At 41.6% G+C, this 16,765-nt stretch overlaps 1 protein-coding gene across 10 annotated transcripts in view; it reads left to right on the forward strand.

Annotated features, from left to right (window-relative positions):
* The first annotated feature begins 2,337 nt into the window (after positions 1–2,337).
* KYAT3 (kynurenine aminotransferase 3) overlaps positions 2,338–16,765 on the forward strand; it is a 61,775-nt gene continuing 47,347 nt past the window's right edge. For 2 of the 10 annotated variants that reach the window (XM_035018100.1, XM_035018101.1), the window contains exons 1-2: positions 5,052–5,484; positions 8,215–8,314. In XM_035018100.1, the coding sequence (XP_034873991.1) occupies positions 5,315–5,484; positions 8,215–8,314 (270 nt within the window). In that variant the 5' untranslated portion in view covers positions 5,052–5,314. The other 8 variants (XM_035018108.1, XM_035018107.1, XM_035018109.1 and 5 more) reach the window with 8 other exon arrangements.

Below are 16,765 nucleotides of genomic sequence, written 5' to 3' on the forward strand. Positions count from 1 at the left end.
GAGTGTCTGAATTCAGAGGAACCAGGCACAGCTGAATGTGGAGAGACAGTGTTGAAATAGGAGCAGTAACAATGTCAGCAGAATGAATGTTGAGATTCTTAGTCCTCTTTCCCTCCCCTGCCACCACCTTAGTCCCAACCGATATCACTCCCCACTTTAGCAACCTCCTAACAGATCTTCCTGCTTCAACTCTTGCCTGCCCCCAAGTCTCTTCTCCAAAGCAGCTAGAGTATCTTTTAAAAAAAATGTAATTAAGATTACATTATTCCTCAGCTAAAGGTTTTCCAAGGGCTGCTTCAGAATAAAATCTAAACTCCTTTCTGGGGTCTACAAGGTTCTGCATGATACGGCCCCTGCTTTTTTCTCCATCCTAATCTGGAAGCACTTTCCCTCTGGATCGCTATGGTCTCTTTTATTCCTTGAGCATGCCAAGTTTGTTCTCCTCTCAGGGACTTTACCACTACTGTTTTCTTTTCCAGAATCAGTTTTTGCAAGGTTGCCTCTTCATCATTCAATTCAGGATTGAATGTCACCTCAAAAAACAAAACAAAACAAAAACAACCTTTTCCTGACCATCCTATTTAAACCATCTGCTGTCTCCACCCATCATTGCTTCTTTTATAGCACTTATCATCGTCTGAAGTCACTGTACATATTAACTCCTCTGTTGTGTGTTTCTCCCTCTGTAAGGTTTATGACACACACTTCCTCTGCCTCATTTTTTCAAGTAGCCTCAGCACCTATGTACTCAACTCTTATTTGTTAACTGTGAGAAAAAGAAAAGCAGCACCAGACATTGTGAACTGAACTGACACTTACTTTTAAGGCTTCAGTGTTGTTAAGCACTGGCTGCAGTTTTCCCCTATAGAATATAACAATCTGACAGAACACCAACATGAGACAAAATCACACTGTGGTCATGATGAAGTGAGACAACAGACAAGATCACTTAATAACCTTGCCTAAACACAGATTTAAAAACAAGGTCATTGTGAAAACTGCAAAGATACTAAATTTCCTCCTCTCCCATCTAGTAAAATTGTTGCCTCTTTACCAATTACGGATTTAGCCTTGCAATTTTCCTCCCTCCTTCTATATAAAATGTCATATGGTACCTCATATTACAGTTGCCTCTACTTCCTGACAGCGCCCAAAACAGAATGACTCTCCCTTTCCTTGAATCCTCCCCCCACATCATCTAATACATGCCCAAATTTTATAATAAGTCATTTCTAACGCCCTGTTATTGAAATGACCCCATGGTTCCCCAAGGTGTGTGTTCTCCCTCATTGCAACGAGTAATATAACCAATTTTCTGACTACAGGTGTGTTCTTGGTGGTCTTCTGGACTACCAATATTCTCCAGCAAATAGGTAGAGTATTGACAAATTGCTGGAAAATACTGACAACTGGATGGCCTTCACAATAGTTCACAATTTAGGGCTAGCGTCTCTGTTGCATCCAGTAATTTCTCCAGGCACCTAATTGTCTCCTAAACCTCCTTGTACCTAGTTGAAGAGTATATTCCTTCAACCACAGATTGTCTCTGTTCTTTCCTCTAGGCCTGAGTAACAATGCTACTGCCACTCTCACTTCATCTATCTTCTCACCTTCTTAAAATAGGAGAGGAAGAAAATCTAATTGTGAAATTTGATTCTTAACAAAACTGTGCTTTCCACCACCTCCCCTAACGGACAGGTGGTGTCCTTTTCTCTTTGGCGAGTTTTTCTTCTCTTTTAAGATGTCGTGCATTTTCCTCCAGGTCACACCCCTTTCCTTCTCAGTTCTCTAATCAAACTCTCTTTTTTCCTATTCAGAAATGTAAATTCCTGCTTTTTTTCTCACCCCCATCACAGGCGATGAATACATCTACAAATCCCTTTCCACATTCTCTTTAGGCTCGCCTTCTCTCAGGCACCCTCCAACATTATTCTATCTACAACTCTTCCCTGACCTAAGTGCAGTGCCCCAGTGTGCCCTTTCTTCCAGATCAGTCCTTGTCCTATAACCCACCCCAACCCAAATCAAGGACACACATCTAATTAGGGCCCTGGGCCTAATCTTCATCCCCAACCCCCGGCCATCTCCAGGTCCTCTCCCCGTCCCATCCCCTGGCCCAGACCTGCCTCTATCCTGCGGACCGAACGCGGCCCCGCACCTCCACCTACCCAGGGCAGCCTACGGACGATGCCCTTACTCCCAGCCCCGCATCCCGCGCCAACCAGTCCGCGCTCGCGGCCGACGCCTCAGCCAATGCGCGTTCTGCATCCCGACCCCGCCCCCAGCCGCGCCCAGGCTCCGCCTCCACGTCCGAGTCCCTCCCCACCCGGCCCAGGAGCGCAGGCGCGCCCGGAGCCCGGGGAGGCGAGGCTGTCGCGCGCTGGAGGTGAGTGCGGCGCCAGGCGGGCGCCCCGGGGCCCGGCGCGCGGAGTCGTGTGGAGCGAGGCCGGGAGGGAGGGAGGGGGGGAGGCCGCCGGAGCGGCGCGCCTGGCGAGACCGGGAGCCGGGCTGGATCTCCTTCAGCGCTCGGACTCGCGCTCGGGAGCCGGCGTCCGCGCTGGAACTACGTTTCCTCTGGGGAGGTGGCTGGCCTCGCGGCGCGCGGCCCCTGCACCCCGGTCGTCCAAAAGAGGCTTTGTGCCCCCTTTTGCTCTTGATTTGACAACTCTGGCATTGTGGAAACACCGACTCCAGTTCATCCATAGCCGGGATTCCCAATAAGAAAGCAAACGAAGGCTGTTCTCCTGCCGTGTAAGTGAAGTGCGGAATCTGAAATGTGTCGTTAAAAAGAGCAAAACAGCCCGATCTGCCGCTTTATGGGGGCGACCCCCGTTCCCTTCCGCCGCCTAGGCGAGAATTCAAGAGCTCGCTCACTTCCACGGCGGCCGCCGGCGGTGCCGAAAGTGTCACCTCGTGCTGGGCCGAAGCCTCATTCCTTCTCATGGAAACCGGGCAGCCCCACTTCTTACGCTGGGCACATTTATATTCCACGAACCCGTTTTCAGCGGTTTCAGAATCCTCTCTCCTTTAGCTCGGGCTAACGATGGCTGATTTTTTCCATTCTTGCTCCAGTGACAGGACTTTGAGGCTTACTATTCCCGCCGTACTTCCCAGTACCTGGGCACCTTCTAGATGCCATCTGTTGCACCGGCGAACCTTATAAACATTCTAGAAGTGGAAAGGCAGGGAGAGAAAAAAGGAGAAATAACCTTTGTTCAAACTTCACAGCGTGGGCTGTGCGTTGATTGGCATCAGCCTCTTTTGCAGTCGCTCACCTTACCGTTCCTTGAGCTTGCAGTTAATCTAAACGTTCTGAACTTTGTCAAATGACCTAAATCTCTTCCTGCCTCTCCTCCGCACATGCAAGGTGGTTCTATCTAAATTGATCACTTGGGTTTAACGCCCGAGTTTCAAACTTGATACAATTCATTTTGACCGCTTTGCTTACGTTGTAGCTGTGGATTCTGCCACCCCCCCAACAGGGCACCAGCCGTCTCAGCTTCTGCTGCACATACCTTCTGTATTTTCATTTTAGATAGTTTACTCCAATGATAAGAAATAACTTTAATTTTCTATTGATCATGCGTATTTGAATATGGAGGTGACTTTATTTACAATATGCCATAATCGGGTTTACCAGATCACCTTGATTCACAATTGCCTGGTTTTCTTCATAGAACATTGTTTTTAAGGAGAAACTACAAAAAAAAAAAAAAAAAAAGAAAAGAAAAAAAAGAAAATATTGTTTAGAATTAAAAGCATATATATTTGGATTTTCTCCAGCTTTTCAATGACATCCAAATTTGTTAATCTATTTTTGTTATTTGTGAATATATGTATGGAACGTTAATTGCTTTAGAAAGTTCTGGTCAAAATGTGTTTATGTAAAGCGCAGAAGAAAAATAGTCTCGGAGGTTCAGAATCTGTATGTCAGCCTACTTAGATTTCTTTGGAGCCTTTTTTTTTCACTGATGCCCCCACAATTCCTCCCACAATCAGATTACTTAGTGAGAGATTAATGACTGAGAAGAGAGTCTGGATGTGGGTATTGAGAAATTCCATCATTTAATGGCAGATTGGAGGAGTGGTAGGAGGGAAGGGAGGGACTGTAGTATGTCAAAAGCCAAGGGAACATGGTGTTTCTGGGGGGAGACAGGGCTTGACCAGCAGTATCTAAAACTGCAGAGAGCTCAAGGAGAGTGAGAGAATTGCCAGATGTTCACTGGACTTAACAATATGAAGGTCAAAACTGACTTGAGCAAGAGCCGCCTCTGTGGAGTAATGGGTACAAAAGTCAGATTGCACCAGGTTGGAGAGCATAGATTGAGGAAAAGAAGACAACTGAGACATAACTTTTTAAAACCTTTGCTCTCAAGAGAAAGTAACAGGAAAGTTTTGATTTGAAGAGGAAATGAGCAACAGGGAGGTGTCAGGAGTTTTAGTTTTTGTTTATATTTTGTATTTATTGTTTTTTAACCAGAAGAGATGTGAGCAAGGAAAGTTGCATATACCAGAGAAAGGGGTAAAAATCAGTGGAGCAAGGTGTCCATAGAACTAGGAGTGAATGAGATCTTAGTCATGGGAGGAAGAATTATCCTTTTGTGGGAGGGTCACTTTCTTTATTATAATAGAAAGGAAGAATAAAAGGATTTGGGGGGTTTGGTATTTTCAATTCGGGTAAATTGAAATGGTAAATCTGATAGCTTCTGTTTTCACTGTGATAGGAAACAAGGTCATCTACTTAGAATAAAGAGCTTTTGGGTTAGAGGAGTGTGGGAAAAATTAAAATAATCATTCTGGACTATGGGAGAGAACTATGGCCTGTCCTTTGAAGTTTTCCAGCTGGGCCTGAGAATTAAACTGCCATAAGGCAGATAACAGGAAAAGAGCACACACATTTAATGTAAGTTCTACGTGACACAGGAGTCCTCATAAGAAAATGAAGACCCGAAGAAGTGGCAAAAACAAATGCTTTTATACTAGGTTGAACATGGAGAAGCAATTGTGGAAAAGTAACCAAAATATTTGGGGAGGCTAAAGGAAGGTAAGAATTATTTTTAACAAGGTCTATGTTTACAGAATTCTCTCAGCTTCAACTTCCCATGTAAGAATGATTCTTTTCTCCTGTGCAGGGAGAGCACCTTTCACATGGGAATTTCTATCTCCTGTTTTCAGAAAGAAGGAGAGGAATCAGATTGCTCTTCTTGCATTTGCTGTTTCTCAAGTGCCTTTAGCTCAAAATAATTCTTATTCTAAAGTGGGATATTTCGGGGTGGCATATTCTGCCATCCTTCCCCTGTAAAATATAGTATAAATGCTGGAGAGTGTTGGGATTCAATTTGAGATTAATGACCATGAATTTATGGTGAAACCAAACATATCCTGTGTGACTTTCCCCAGCATTCCACAGCTTGAGAAAACCAGACTCTGTTCCAGAGTTCATCCAGTGCTAGAGTGCTGCAGACAGGTGAAAGGACAGACAAGGTGGGTAGGACATTGTCAAGAACATTATCAAAGTGGTGGAGCTGGTATCTAAATTGGAAAATAAAGGAAAGGGAAGGCTGACTGGGAAAAGGAGAGGAAGCCTCCTAGAGATCTTGATAATATTGAAGAACAGAATAATTAATTGAAAGGGATGGTAGTTTATGGTCAAAGAGCAGAATGTTTCAATTAGTTCTTTTGGAATTAGACCAGATTGAGGTAATGGCAAGGTGCAGGGTCAGGATATAATGATAGGAAAGTGACTACAGTGGAATGGAGCAGAAGACCAATGGACATGGGGTTGTCAGCTGTTGGGAGGATCATCTCTGAAGCCATTGAAATTATCTGGGATGATCACAGTACTTTGCGTTGAGTAGAAAACTGTATGCCTAATGACAAAATCTTTAACAATGACAGGAAGTTATCAGCAGGCCAGGAGATAACATTAGTGAGGCAGATGAGGGAACTAATAGTCTGGCACTGGTAAAAGGGACAACAGGAAAGACTTAGGTGCAGCATATAAGAACAAAAGCCAGCACTGAGGAACATAGAAGTGGTATCTTCAGGGAACAGTAAGATTTGCGTTAAAGCAAGGAAAACACTCTGAGAACGTAAAGATACATTGGAATTTGCTGATTTTGGTCCATCTGTTCCAAAAGACACAGTGGAAGGTATGGAAGGTGGAAGAGAAATGAAGAACTGGGTCACTTGCCAGGGAGTACATTGTATCATGGAGGTAATATACTGTTGAAGGTAGCTAGAGATGATGCGGGATTTAGGCGTTGGGATTTCCAGATGAAAACAGGTGGATTTAGTGTTAACTCCCTAAGGAGAATGGGCACTGAGACCTGGTGGGCAGAGGGCATGGATCAGCCAGTGTGGAGTGAAGTCTCCTAAGAGTTGGTGTCTAAGCTCACACATGATCAGTCATTGACTTACCAGCACCTTCTGACTTTACCTTCAAATCAAGGGTTCGTGTATTCATCTGTTTTGAAAAATGAGGGAACTGAGGTTCAGCAAGAATCAGTGACTTGTCCAAGGATAGAAAACTTTTTTTAAATATCAGAATAAAGACTAGAATCGAGGTATCCTGGTTCCTAGTGCTGTTTTTTCACCTAGTTTATCTCAAGAAAATAGAAGAGGTTTCTCTCATTTGTCTGCTTGTAAGAAAGCATTTTACTTATACTTGCTTAAATGCCTAAGAAATTAGGCTGAACTTAAATGGACATTTATTTGCTGGGAATTACAACAACTATATTATCCTAAATCAAATAACTCCATGATACTCAATAAAGATTTTTTGATGTTGTTCCTGTTGTTTGGTAATATCTTTCCTTAAAACAATCCCTATTGCCTAACCTAGTTAATATTTTATTCCTGAATGGAACAGGTAATGACACGAGAATAGGCATTTCTTGATTTAAGAAAACCTGTTCTTCAACTTGAAAGACTTACAACATAAGGGGTAATTATTTACTTTACAAAAAGAATCAATATTTCATAAGAGGCATCATAAATAGTCCACTTAAATCATTAATTTATAGTGTGATTTTATGTATTTATTCAGTCATTTAATACTTTTACTTATCAAGTGTCTACTCTGTGCCAGCGAATGCAGTGGTAAACTAAACACACCAGGTCCCTGCTCATGAAGCATCAAATGAGTGAATGAGTGACCAACCAAACAACAGCAACAAAAGTGCTTTGCAGAGAATTTAAATAAGCTGATCTGGTGTCGAACGGCTAAGAGGCTGTCATTTTAAGCTGAGATTTTGTTGACAGCGTCAGGATTTTATATTTAACTTTTTAAGAAACATCCAATACATTATTTCTCACCTTTAGAGCTTTCTGTAGCCTTAACATTTTGGTAACTTAAAAAGATTCATAGCTAGCTGGCTTCAGTGGATTCCTTTGAATCCGTAGAGTATGTCTCTTTTTCTAAAGTTTAATTAACTACTAGAGATAGAGGAAGTGCCATCCACTACAACATTCTCAGAGTAAAACCTTACAAGAAGTTTCTTCTTATACAGTTGGATTTTTTTAGGAAACTTAGTTTTCTTATACTTGTAAGTGGCAGTATAATAATAGAATTTCATATTTCTTTGATAACAGTTTTCCTTATAGGTAGAGATGTAATTCAGAATGCATGCCTGTTATGTAACTGGAATCTATTGAAATAACTTGCTAGCTCTCTATGGGATTGTTGAGGAAAGTACCATCTATGAAAATAACCTAAGATTCATACGTATATTCTTTATATTTGTCAAGGACTTGCTATAATCCTTCTCAAACAACTTATTAAATTCTGTTTGTAACCACTTTAATTGACTGTCAAAAATAGTGCTGTTTTACCAGTGACTACTATCCAGAAAATTAAGAAATTTGAATAGTTCCTAGATTGAAATATTCTGTTTTTTATAGCTGCTACAAATGAAACTTTTACTTATTGTAATTTTGTGCTCTTGACCAAATTAGAGACTTATTTTTTGAATTTACAATACCCTTACATACCTCTAGTTTAAAATGACATATGCATAAATTTTTTTAAGATAAGGAGGATTCTATTAGAATGATTCTAGTGATGACAGATTACATATAGAAAGAAAACAGCTATCAGCAATTTTTACTTATATTTTATAGACGCTTATGGTCTATTAGATAGCTGCAAGTGACTAATAGTGATGTAAGTATCATATATTTTCTTCCTTTTAAAGTTTTTTTTTTATTCTGTAGCATGTTTTTGGCCCAGAGGAGACTCTGCTCCCTTGACAGTAGAGCAAAATTCCTGAAGACAATTTCTTCTTCAAAAATCCTTGGACTCCCTACTTCTGCTGTAGGTATTGCTTAATCACTTATACAGATAAATATTGTACATATCCTGCTATGTCAAAAAAAGATACAATTTTTCAGGTACTTTATAAGCCTTTTATTGGAATGAGTCTTTCTATGCTATGTGAACTGGAGGTATCTTTTGTCATTGTTAGAGCTGACATTCTCTGAGCTACTGCTTGTGTGTGTGCGTATCAGACACAGGGCTGGGCATTGCCTACTCATTATCTCATTTTATCTTTATAAAACTTTTCAAGTTATGAATTGTTATATTCCTGCTTTGTAAGTGAGAAAGTGGAGGTTTAGGTAGGTGTAGTAACTTGCCCAAGGTCACAGCTTTTAAGTGGCATGACCAAAATACCACACTCATGCCTGTCTAGCTCTAGCACTCTCAAGGAAGGGCATGCCTTGTTTACTCAAGATAGGATATTATAGTGACTATCAGTGCTGGCCCCGTAACTTCCAGTTGATAAAAAATATGGCAGATTGAGGAAATCATGGAAAAGCAAACAAATCCAAAATGTGGGCCATAACCACAGGATAGATAACTGACCCAATTTCTTCAATAAGCCAGTGGCATGGGAGAAAAGTGGGAGAGGGTAATTTCAGAAGGACTGCTGTAGGATGAAAAGAGGCTTGAGTACTTCATCCACCAAATACAGTGTGTGGACCTTGTTTAGGAACTTGATGCAATCAACTGAAATGTAAAAAAGATATATATATTTTTTAATTTTTTTGAGAGAGAAAGAGCATATATGCAGGAGCAGGGAGGAGAGACAGAGGGAGAGGGAAAGGGGAAGCAGACTCCCCGCTGAGCACGGAGCCCATCTTGGGGCTCCATCATCTCGTGACCCTGAGAGCATGACCTAAGCTGAAATCAAGAGTCAGACTCTTAACCGACTGAGCCACCCAGGCACCCCCATAAAAAAGATATTTTTAAAGGCAGTCAGAAAAATATGAATATGGATTTGGTACTAGATGATACTGTTAAAGAAACAAAACCCAACTGAGAAAATTTGAAGATCTACCTGGCTTTATTAAATGACTCATGAACAGGGCACCCATTCCATCCAGGAGCAGAGAAGAGCCCCAGGGAGTTGTACAACATGGAAGGTTTTTGTAGAAGGAGGGTGGGGAAAGAAAGTAATTAGCAAAGGAAAGTAATTAATTCCAGGCCAGGTGGCTTTCCCTTGGGGGTAGGAGGGAAGCAAGGGGTCTTAGCATGCAGATTACTTCATCTTTCTTTGGGGGATGTGAGGGGCCCATGTGGTAGACTCTTTGGTACTAATTGAAAAATTCCTGGTTGACTGGTTAAGACTACATTTCTGGGAGAGGTTGAAAGTGCAATTAGATTAAATATTAAACCCCAGTTTGGGAATTTGGTCTAAGTGACATCATTTTGGGCTTGTGGTTTTGTTTTTAACAATTCTCGATTCTCTAAGTAACTAAGAGATGTGATCAAAATTTAAGGCATTACAAGAATACTATATCCAGCTAGGCTGTCATTGAAAATTGAAGGAGAGATAAAAAGCTTCCAGGACAAACAAAAACTAAAAGAATTTGCAAACACCAAACCAGCCCTATAAGAAATATTGAAATGGGTGCTCTAAGCAAATAGAGAGCCCAAAAGTAATATAGACCAGAAAGGAATAGAGACAATATAAAGTAACAGCTTACAGGCAATACAATGGCACTAAATTCATATCTTTCAATACTTACCATGAATGTAAATGGGCTAAATGCCCCAATCAAAAGACACAGGGTATCAGATTGGATAAAAAAACAAGACCCATCAATGTGCTGCCTGCAAGAGACTCATTTTAGACCCAAAGAACCCTCCAGATTGAAAGTGAGGGGATGGAAAGCCATTTACCATGCTAATGGACATCAAAAGAAAGCTGGGGTGGCAATCCTTATATCAGACAAATTAGATTTTAAAGCAAAAACTATAATAAGAGATGAGGAAGGACACTATATCCTACTTAAAGGGTCTATCCAACAACAGTACATTAAAAGGATTATTCACCACGACCAAGTGGGATTTATCCCTGGGCTACAAGGTTGGTTCAACATCCGCAAATCAATCAACGTGATACATTAACAAAAGAAAGAACAAGAATCATATGATCCTCTCAATAGATGCAGAAAAATCATTTGACAAAGTACAGCATCCTTTCTTGATCAAAACTCTTCAGAGTATAGGGATAGAGGGTACATACCTCAATATCATAAAAGCCATCTATAAAAAACCTACAGCGAATATCATTCTCAATGGGGAAAAACTGAGAGCTTTCCCCCTAAGGTCAGGAACACGACAGGGATGTCCACTATCACCACTGCTATTCAACATAGTATTAGAAGTCCTAGCCACAGCAATCAGACAACAAAAAGAAATAAAAGGCATCCAAATCAGCAAAGAAGTCAAACTCTCACTCTTTGCAGATGATATGATACTTTGCGTGGAAAACCCCAAAGACTCCACCCCAAAACTGCTAGAACTCATACAGCAATTCAGTAAAGTGGCAGGATATAAAATCAATGCACAGAAATCAGTTGCATTTCTATACACCAACAACAAGACAGAAGAAAGAGAAATTAAGGAGTCGATCCCATTTACAATTGCACCCAAAACCATAAGATACCTGGGAATAAATCTAACCAAAGAGGCAAAGAATCTGTACTCAGAAAACTATAGAATACTCATGAAAGAAATTGAGGAAGACACAAAGAAATGGAAAAATAGAAAACCTGACCAGACCCATAACCACTATGTTCCAATCCAATGCTCATGGATTGGAAGAACAAATATTGTGGAAATGTCAATGCTACCTAGAGCAGTCTACACATTTAATGTAATCCCTATCAAAATACCATCCACTTTTTTCAAAGAAATGGAAAAAATAATCCTAAAATTTGTATGGAACCAGAAAAGACCCCAAATAGCCAGAGGAATGTTGAAAAAGAAAAGCAAAGCTGGTGGCATCACAATTCCGGACTTCAAGCTTTATTACAAAGCTGTCATCATCAAGACTCTTGATGATGGCACAAAAACAGACACATAATCAATGGAACAGAATAGAGAGCTCAGAAATGGACCCTCAAGTCTATGGTCAACTAATCTTCGACAAAGCAGGAAAGAATGTCCAAAGGAAAAAAGACAGTCTCTTTAACAAATGGTGTTGGGAAAATTGGACAGCCACATGCAAAGAATGAAACTGGACCATTTCCTTACACCACACACAAAAATAGACTCAAAATGGTTGAAAGACCTCAATGTGAGACAGGAGTCCATCAACATCCTAAAGGAGAACACAGTCAGCAAACTCTTTGACCTCAGCCACAGCAATTTCTTCCTAGAAACATCGTCAAAGGCAAGGGAAGCAAGGGCAAAAATGAACTCTTGGGACTTCATCAAGATAAAAAGCTTTTGCACAGCAAAAGAAACAGTCAACAAAACCAAAAGACATCCAACAGAATGGGAGAAGATATTTGCAAATGACATATCAGATAAAGGGCTAGTATCCAAAATCTATAAAGAACTATCAAACTCAACACCCAGAGAATAACTAATCCAATCAAGAAATGGGCAGAAGACACGAACAGACATTTCTGCAAAGAAGACATCCAAATGGCTAACAGGAACATGGAAGAGTGCTCAACATCGCTCGGCATCAGGGAAATCCAAATCAAAACCTCAGTGAGATACCACCTCACACCAGTCAGAATGGCTAAAATTAACAAGTCAGGAAACAACAGATGTTGGCAAGGATGCAGAGAAAGGGGAACCCTCGTACACTGTTGGTGGGAATGCAAGCTGGTGCAGCCACTCTGGAAAACAGTATGGAGGGTCCTCAAAAAGTTGAAAATAGAACTACCCTATGACCCAGCAATTGCACTACTGGATATTTACCCCACAGATACAAATGTAGTGATCTGAAGGGGTACATGCACCCCAATGTTTATAGCAGCAATGTCCGCAGTAGCCAAACTATGGAAAGAGCCTAGGCGTCCATCAACAGATGAATGGGTAGAGAAGAGGTGGTATGTATATATAATGGAATGTTATGCAGCCATCAAAAAAACCCCCCAAATCTTGCCATTTGCAACGACATGGATGGAATTAGAGGTTATTATGCTTAGTGAAATAAGTTAATCAGAGAAAGACAAGTATCATATGATCTCACTGATATGAGGAATTCTTAATCTCAGGAAACAAACTGAGGGTTGTTGGAGTGGTGGGGGTGGGAGGGATGGGGTGGCTGGGTGATAGACATGAGGGTATGTGCTATGGTGAGCACTGTGAATTGTGTAAGGCTGATGAATCACAGACCTGTACCTCTGAAACAAATAATACATTATATGTTAAAAGAAGATAGTAGGAAGGGAAAAATGAAGGGGGGGAGATTGGAGGGGGAGATGAACCATGAGAGACTATGGACTCTGAGAAACAAACTGAGGGTTTTAGAGGGGAGGGGGTTGGGGGGGATGGATTAGCCTGATGATGGATATTAAGGAAGGTCCGTATTGAATGGAGCCCTGGGTGTTATACGCAAACAATGAATCATGGAACACTGCATCAAAAACTAATGATGTAATGAATGGTGACTAACATAACATAAAAATAAAATTAAAAAAAAAAATTTAAGGCATTAGCACCACTCAACTACCAGTCTGAAATTCACAGTTTTCATTGTTTCTTTGTGTGGTACCTATAGGTTATGATATTCCTGCTTAACCTCTTGATATTCACAGGTCACAACTTTCAGTTTACATTCGTTAATTTGGTTATTTTCTTCATTCCTTAGATGGTCCACTCATTTGCTTGGTGGTTAGCAGCTGCAAACATGCATGCATTTAAAGCTTTTGAGAGAATAGAACACATCAGGGAGATTATTATGATTACTATAAGGAGGATAATTCCCAATGTTTGGAGTGCACTTCAAAGCCATGGTCCCAAGACCCAAACCAATCAAAATCAAATAAGTCAAAGAAAGACCCCATGGAAGGAGTCACTTCCTTCTGTGATCTCATGTAATTTAGTTTCAACTTCCCAGACATGCTAATCCAGACCCAACAGGTGGTGTTGGCCTCAGCACAGATGATGAAGTTTTAGAATATATGTGAGGTTTGATGGAGACCCCCATTTCCTTCTGCCTCAATTTCATGTAGGGGAGAGTGATGTTAAGGCTCCAGGAAACTGAATTACGGGTCTCTGGAAGTTAGGTTATTGATAAGAAAGCTTCTTCCTTATAAATCACTAGGACATTTGTAAACTGAGGGAGACTCCTGTCCTGCAGGACTGTGATCTTTATCAGTTAACCATTTGTTTTTCCTTTAGGGCAGTCAGGAGTGCCTGAGGAATGTAACATATATCCCATGTTGGGGGGGGTAGGGTGTCAGCTTCTGTTTTGTCCTCAGCTAGCCTTCTGCTCCCTCATCACAGACACCTCCTTGTTCAGCTAAAAGATAATCAAGAGCTGTTCTATTATCAAGGACAATTTTTGCCAGTGAGGCTCAAGATCTCTGTTGGGCACCAATGCCATTAGCAACAGATTCTGCATTTTCTTCAAAAGTGAGGGAGAGGTTTCTGATCACATCTTGTTTTCATTAACTCCTAACCGGGAAAGCATGGCCCTCCCAAAAAGAAGCAAATCCTGAATCCTGAATGCCTCCTGGTAGGTCTTTTTTATCTCAATGGTATAAATTCAGGGAAGTCAACCAATGAGATATCTTAGTTCGCTTGTGAAAAGCTGGAGGTACAATTAACTTAAGAGTCATTGCCCAACTGTGGGCCAACTAGGCATTCATAGGCCCAAGGAGAATGCTAACTGCCACAGACAAAGACACACAAACCATTCCCTTTAGGTGGTGCTATTAATGAATTCATTCACAGGAATTATTGCATTCACCCTCTCAAGCCTGGGGTCAGTTAGGTTTTCACCACCCACCAGAAGAAAATCTCCTAGCCTGAGAGAATGAGTTGTTCTAAATACCCTGCAAAGATGGATGTTGCTGGTGAGATGTCTTGGGGGGGGGGGGGCACATGTAAGCTAGATGATCACAAGAACATGAGGGTGCAGATGTACCAAGATTTACATAAGTAGTTGTGTCTCATTGGGTGTGTACACTCATCATTGAAGAAAGATAAAAACAAGGCATAGGTTGTTCTGGCTGTAAACGTTGAAATCAATGGGAGACTTCTGGGGGAGTCAGTTGTAGTTTGCAGTGACACTAGGAAAAGAAGAGAAATTAGTCACAGGGAGGACCAGGGGGTCTCTAGCATCATGGACAGATTGGAATCTTTGATGACAAACCTAGCAATCTGAAAGGTGACCCCCCCACCATCCCCAGCAATGGCCTGGGAGAGACGCATGAAGGTGTTATCTTTCCAGGCGAATGCCAAAGGAAAGAAAGAGGAGAAAAAAAGATTTCATGTTAAAGTATGAAGTCTTGATCTGGCATCTTGGGCAGAATCAGTTCACCTTGGCTTCCCTTTTTGATTTGACTTCGAGGTCTCCAGCATCTGTACAGGACCAGAGGTCAGGTGGGGCCGTCTTTAGCTGTGAGATGTGTATGCAAGGCTCAGTGCCCTCTAGTTTTGCAATATCAGTGGTCAGGAACATCCTTTCCAATGTGGCTTGAGAGCTGCTTTTTCCTCCCCTCCCCCCAATCATGCTTCCAAAATACCCAATCACCAGGCTCCAGACTGACCCAACAGGATCCTTTGAACTGGGGTCAGAGAAAGCTTCTTTAACCTGTTGATGGTAGGCTTTAGCATTAGACATTAAAAGCTTACAGTAGCTGGTCATACTGGCATGAGGGCAGAAGGGATCCTACTGGGAAGGGATCAGCAGAAAGTTGCATGCGAGCAGACTTTGGCCTACCAGTGACCATCTGGTATGGAGTAAGTTTATGTTTCCCAAGGGTGATACTGTGAATTATCAACAGAGCTAGCAGCAGCATCTTAGGCCAAGGGAGTCCAGGAGTTTCAGTAAGCTTAGAGATTTTAGGTTGGAAAATTCCATTAGTTCTTTCGACTTTGCCAATGATTGAGGGTAATAGGGACAGTGATGATTCCGAGGTGTTTGTAAGGCCTTTATTAAAACTTGTATGATTTTCTCAGTGAAGTGGGTACCTTGATCACTGGAAATTATGGAAGGTATACCCCAAGTGGGAAACATGTTTTCTAACAGTTTCTGTGCCACGGTGAGGGCATTAGCCTTGCAGCAGGGAAAAACTTTAGCCAGCTGGAAAACATACAAACAATAACAGGAACATATTGATAATCCGAGAATGGTGGCAAATGAGTGAAGTCCAGCAGCAGGTGTTCAAAAGGTCCAGAGGGAGGAGGTTTGAGGTGTCTGGGAACAAAAATAGGTTTTCCAGAACTATGGACCTGATAGGTTAGACACTAAACTGTTTTTTTGCAGTCTTGTAGAAGTCTCCCCTGTTGGGAGACTTTATTTATAATTTGAGTTATTTTAAACACACCATGGTGGGTGAAGGAATGTAAAAATCAAAAAATAGAATTTGCCAAGGGGTTGGGAAGAACCAAGGGGCCATCTTGGGCTTCCCATATCCCTGACTGTTCATTGAAATTACAGCCATTATTTGCCCATCCTAATTTTTCTGATTCAGGAGCAGACTGTTGCCACATCACAAGGACATTAAGATGGCAAGTCTGGCAACAAGAGGTCAGTTTTTGTAGAATCAGAATGGACTTTACCCACATGTGCCCCAACCTTTACAAATTCTCTTGCTGCTGCCTTTGCATGAAAGTCAGCTGGGACATTTCCCTGATAGTCAGGCTTAGTCCTTTTAGTGTGTGTCTATATTTGAGGACAGCAACTGCAGAAGACAGAAGAGCAGTGAGGTCATGTACTTGTCCATTTTTGATTGGGGTCCCAGTGGACATGAGAAAACCCCTTTGTTTCCATAACATTCCAAATTCATGGACGAACCCCATGGCGTATCGGTCAGCATATAAATATTACCAGTTTGCCCTTTTGATAGACAGCACAGTCTGGTGAGGGTGTGGAGCTCTGTTTGTTGGGCCATTTTAGCTTATGGGAGATTTCCCTTTCCAGGTAGTTCATATTGGGGGGTAACAGCAAAACCAGCCTGGAAATTCCCTTTTACATTTTTACAGTATGACCCATCCATAAACAAAATTAGATCAGAATTAGTCAAAGGGGTATGCCTTGGATCGGGGTGTGGTGTCATGAAGTGGGATGCTAGTCCCCCCCAGTCGTGGGGCTCACCTTCATTAGGCAGGGGTAATAATGTGGCAGGATTAAGAATGTTACAACAGATGAAGATGGGTGGCAAAGGCAGAAGGACTTCATGAAACTATTCTGCTTGCAGAAAAAGGTTAAGTTAATCCAGAGTTAAGGCGGCTTTGGACAGCGTGTGGAGTTTCTAAGTAGACATCACTTCCAAAAGGTTAGCTCTGCCG

Source organism: Mirounga leonina, unplaced genomic scaffold (genome assembly GCF_011800145.1).
Source record: "Mirounga leonina isolate KUSES-001 unplaced genomic scaffold, KU_Mleo_1.0 Mir_173, whole genome shotgun sequence".
NCBI classification, from domain to species: domain Eukaryota; kingdom Metazoa; phylum Chordata; class Mammalia; order Carnivora; family Phocidae; genus Mirounga; species Mirounga leonina.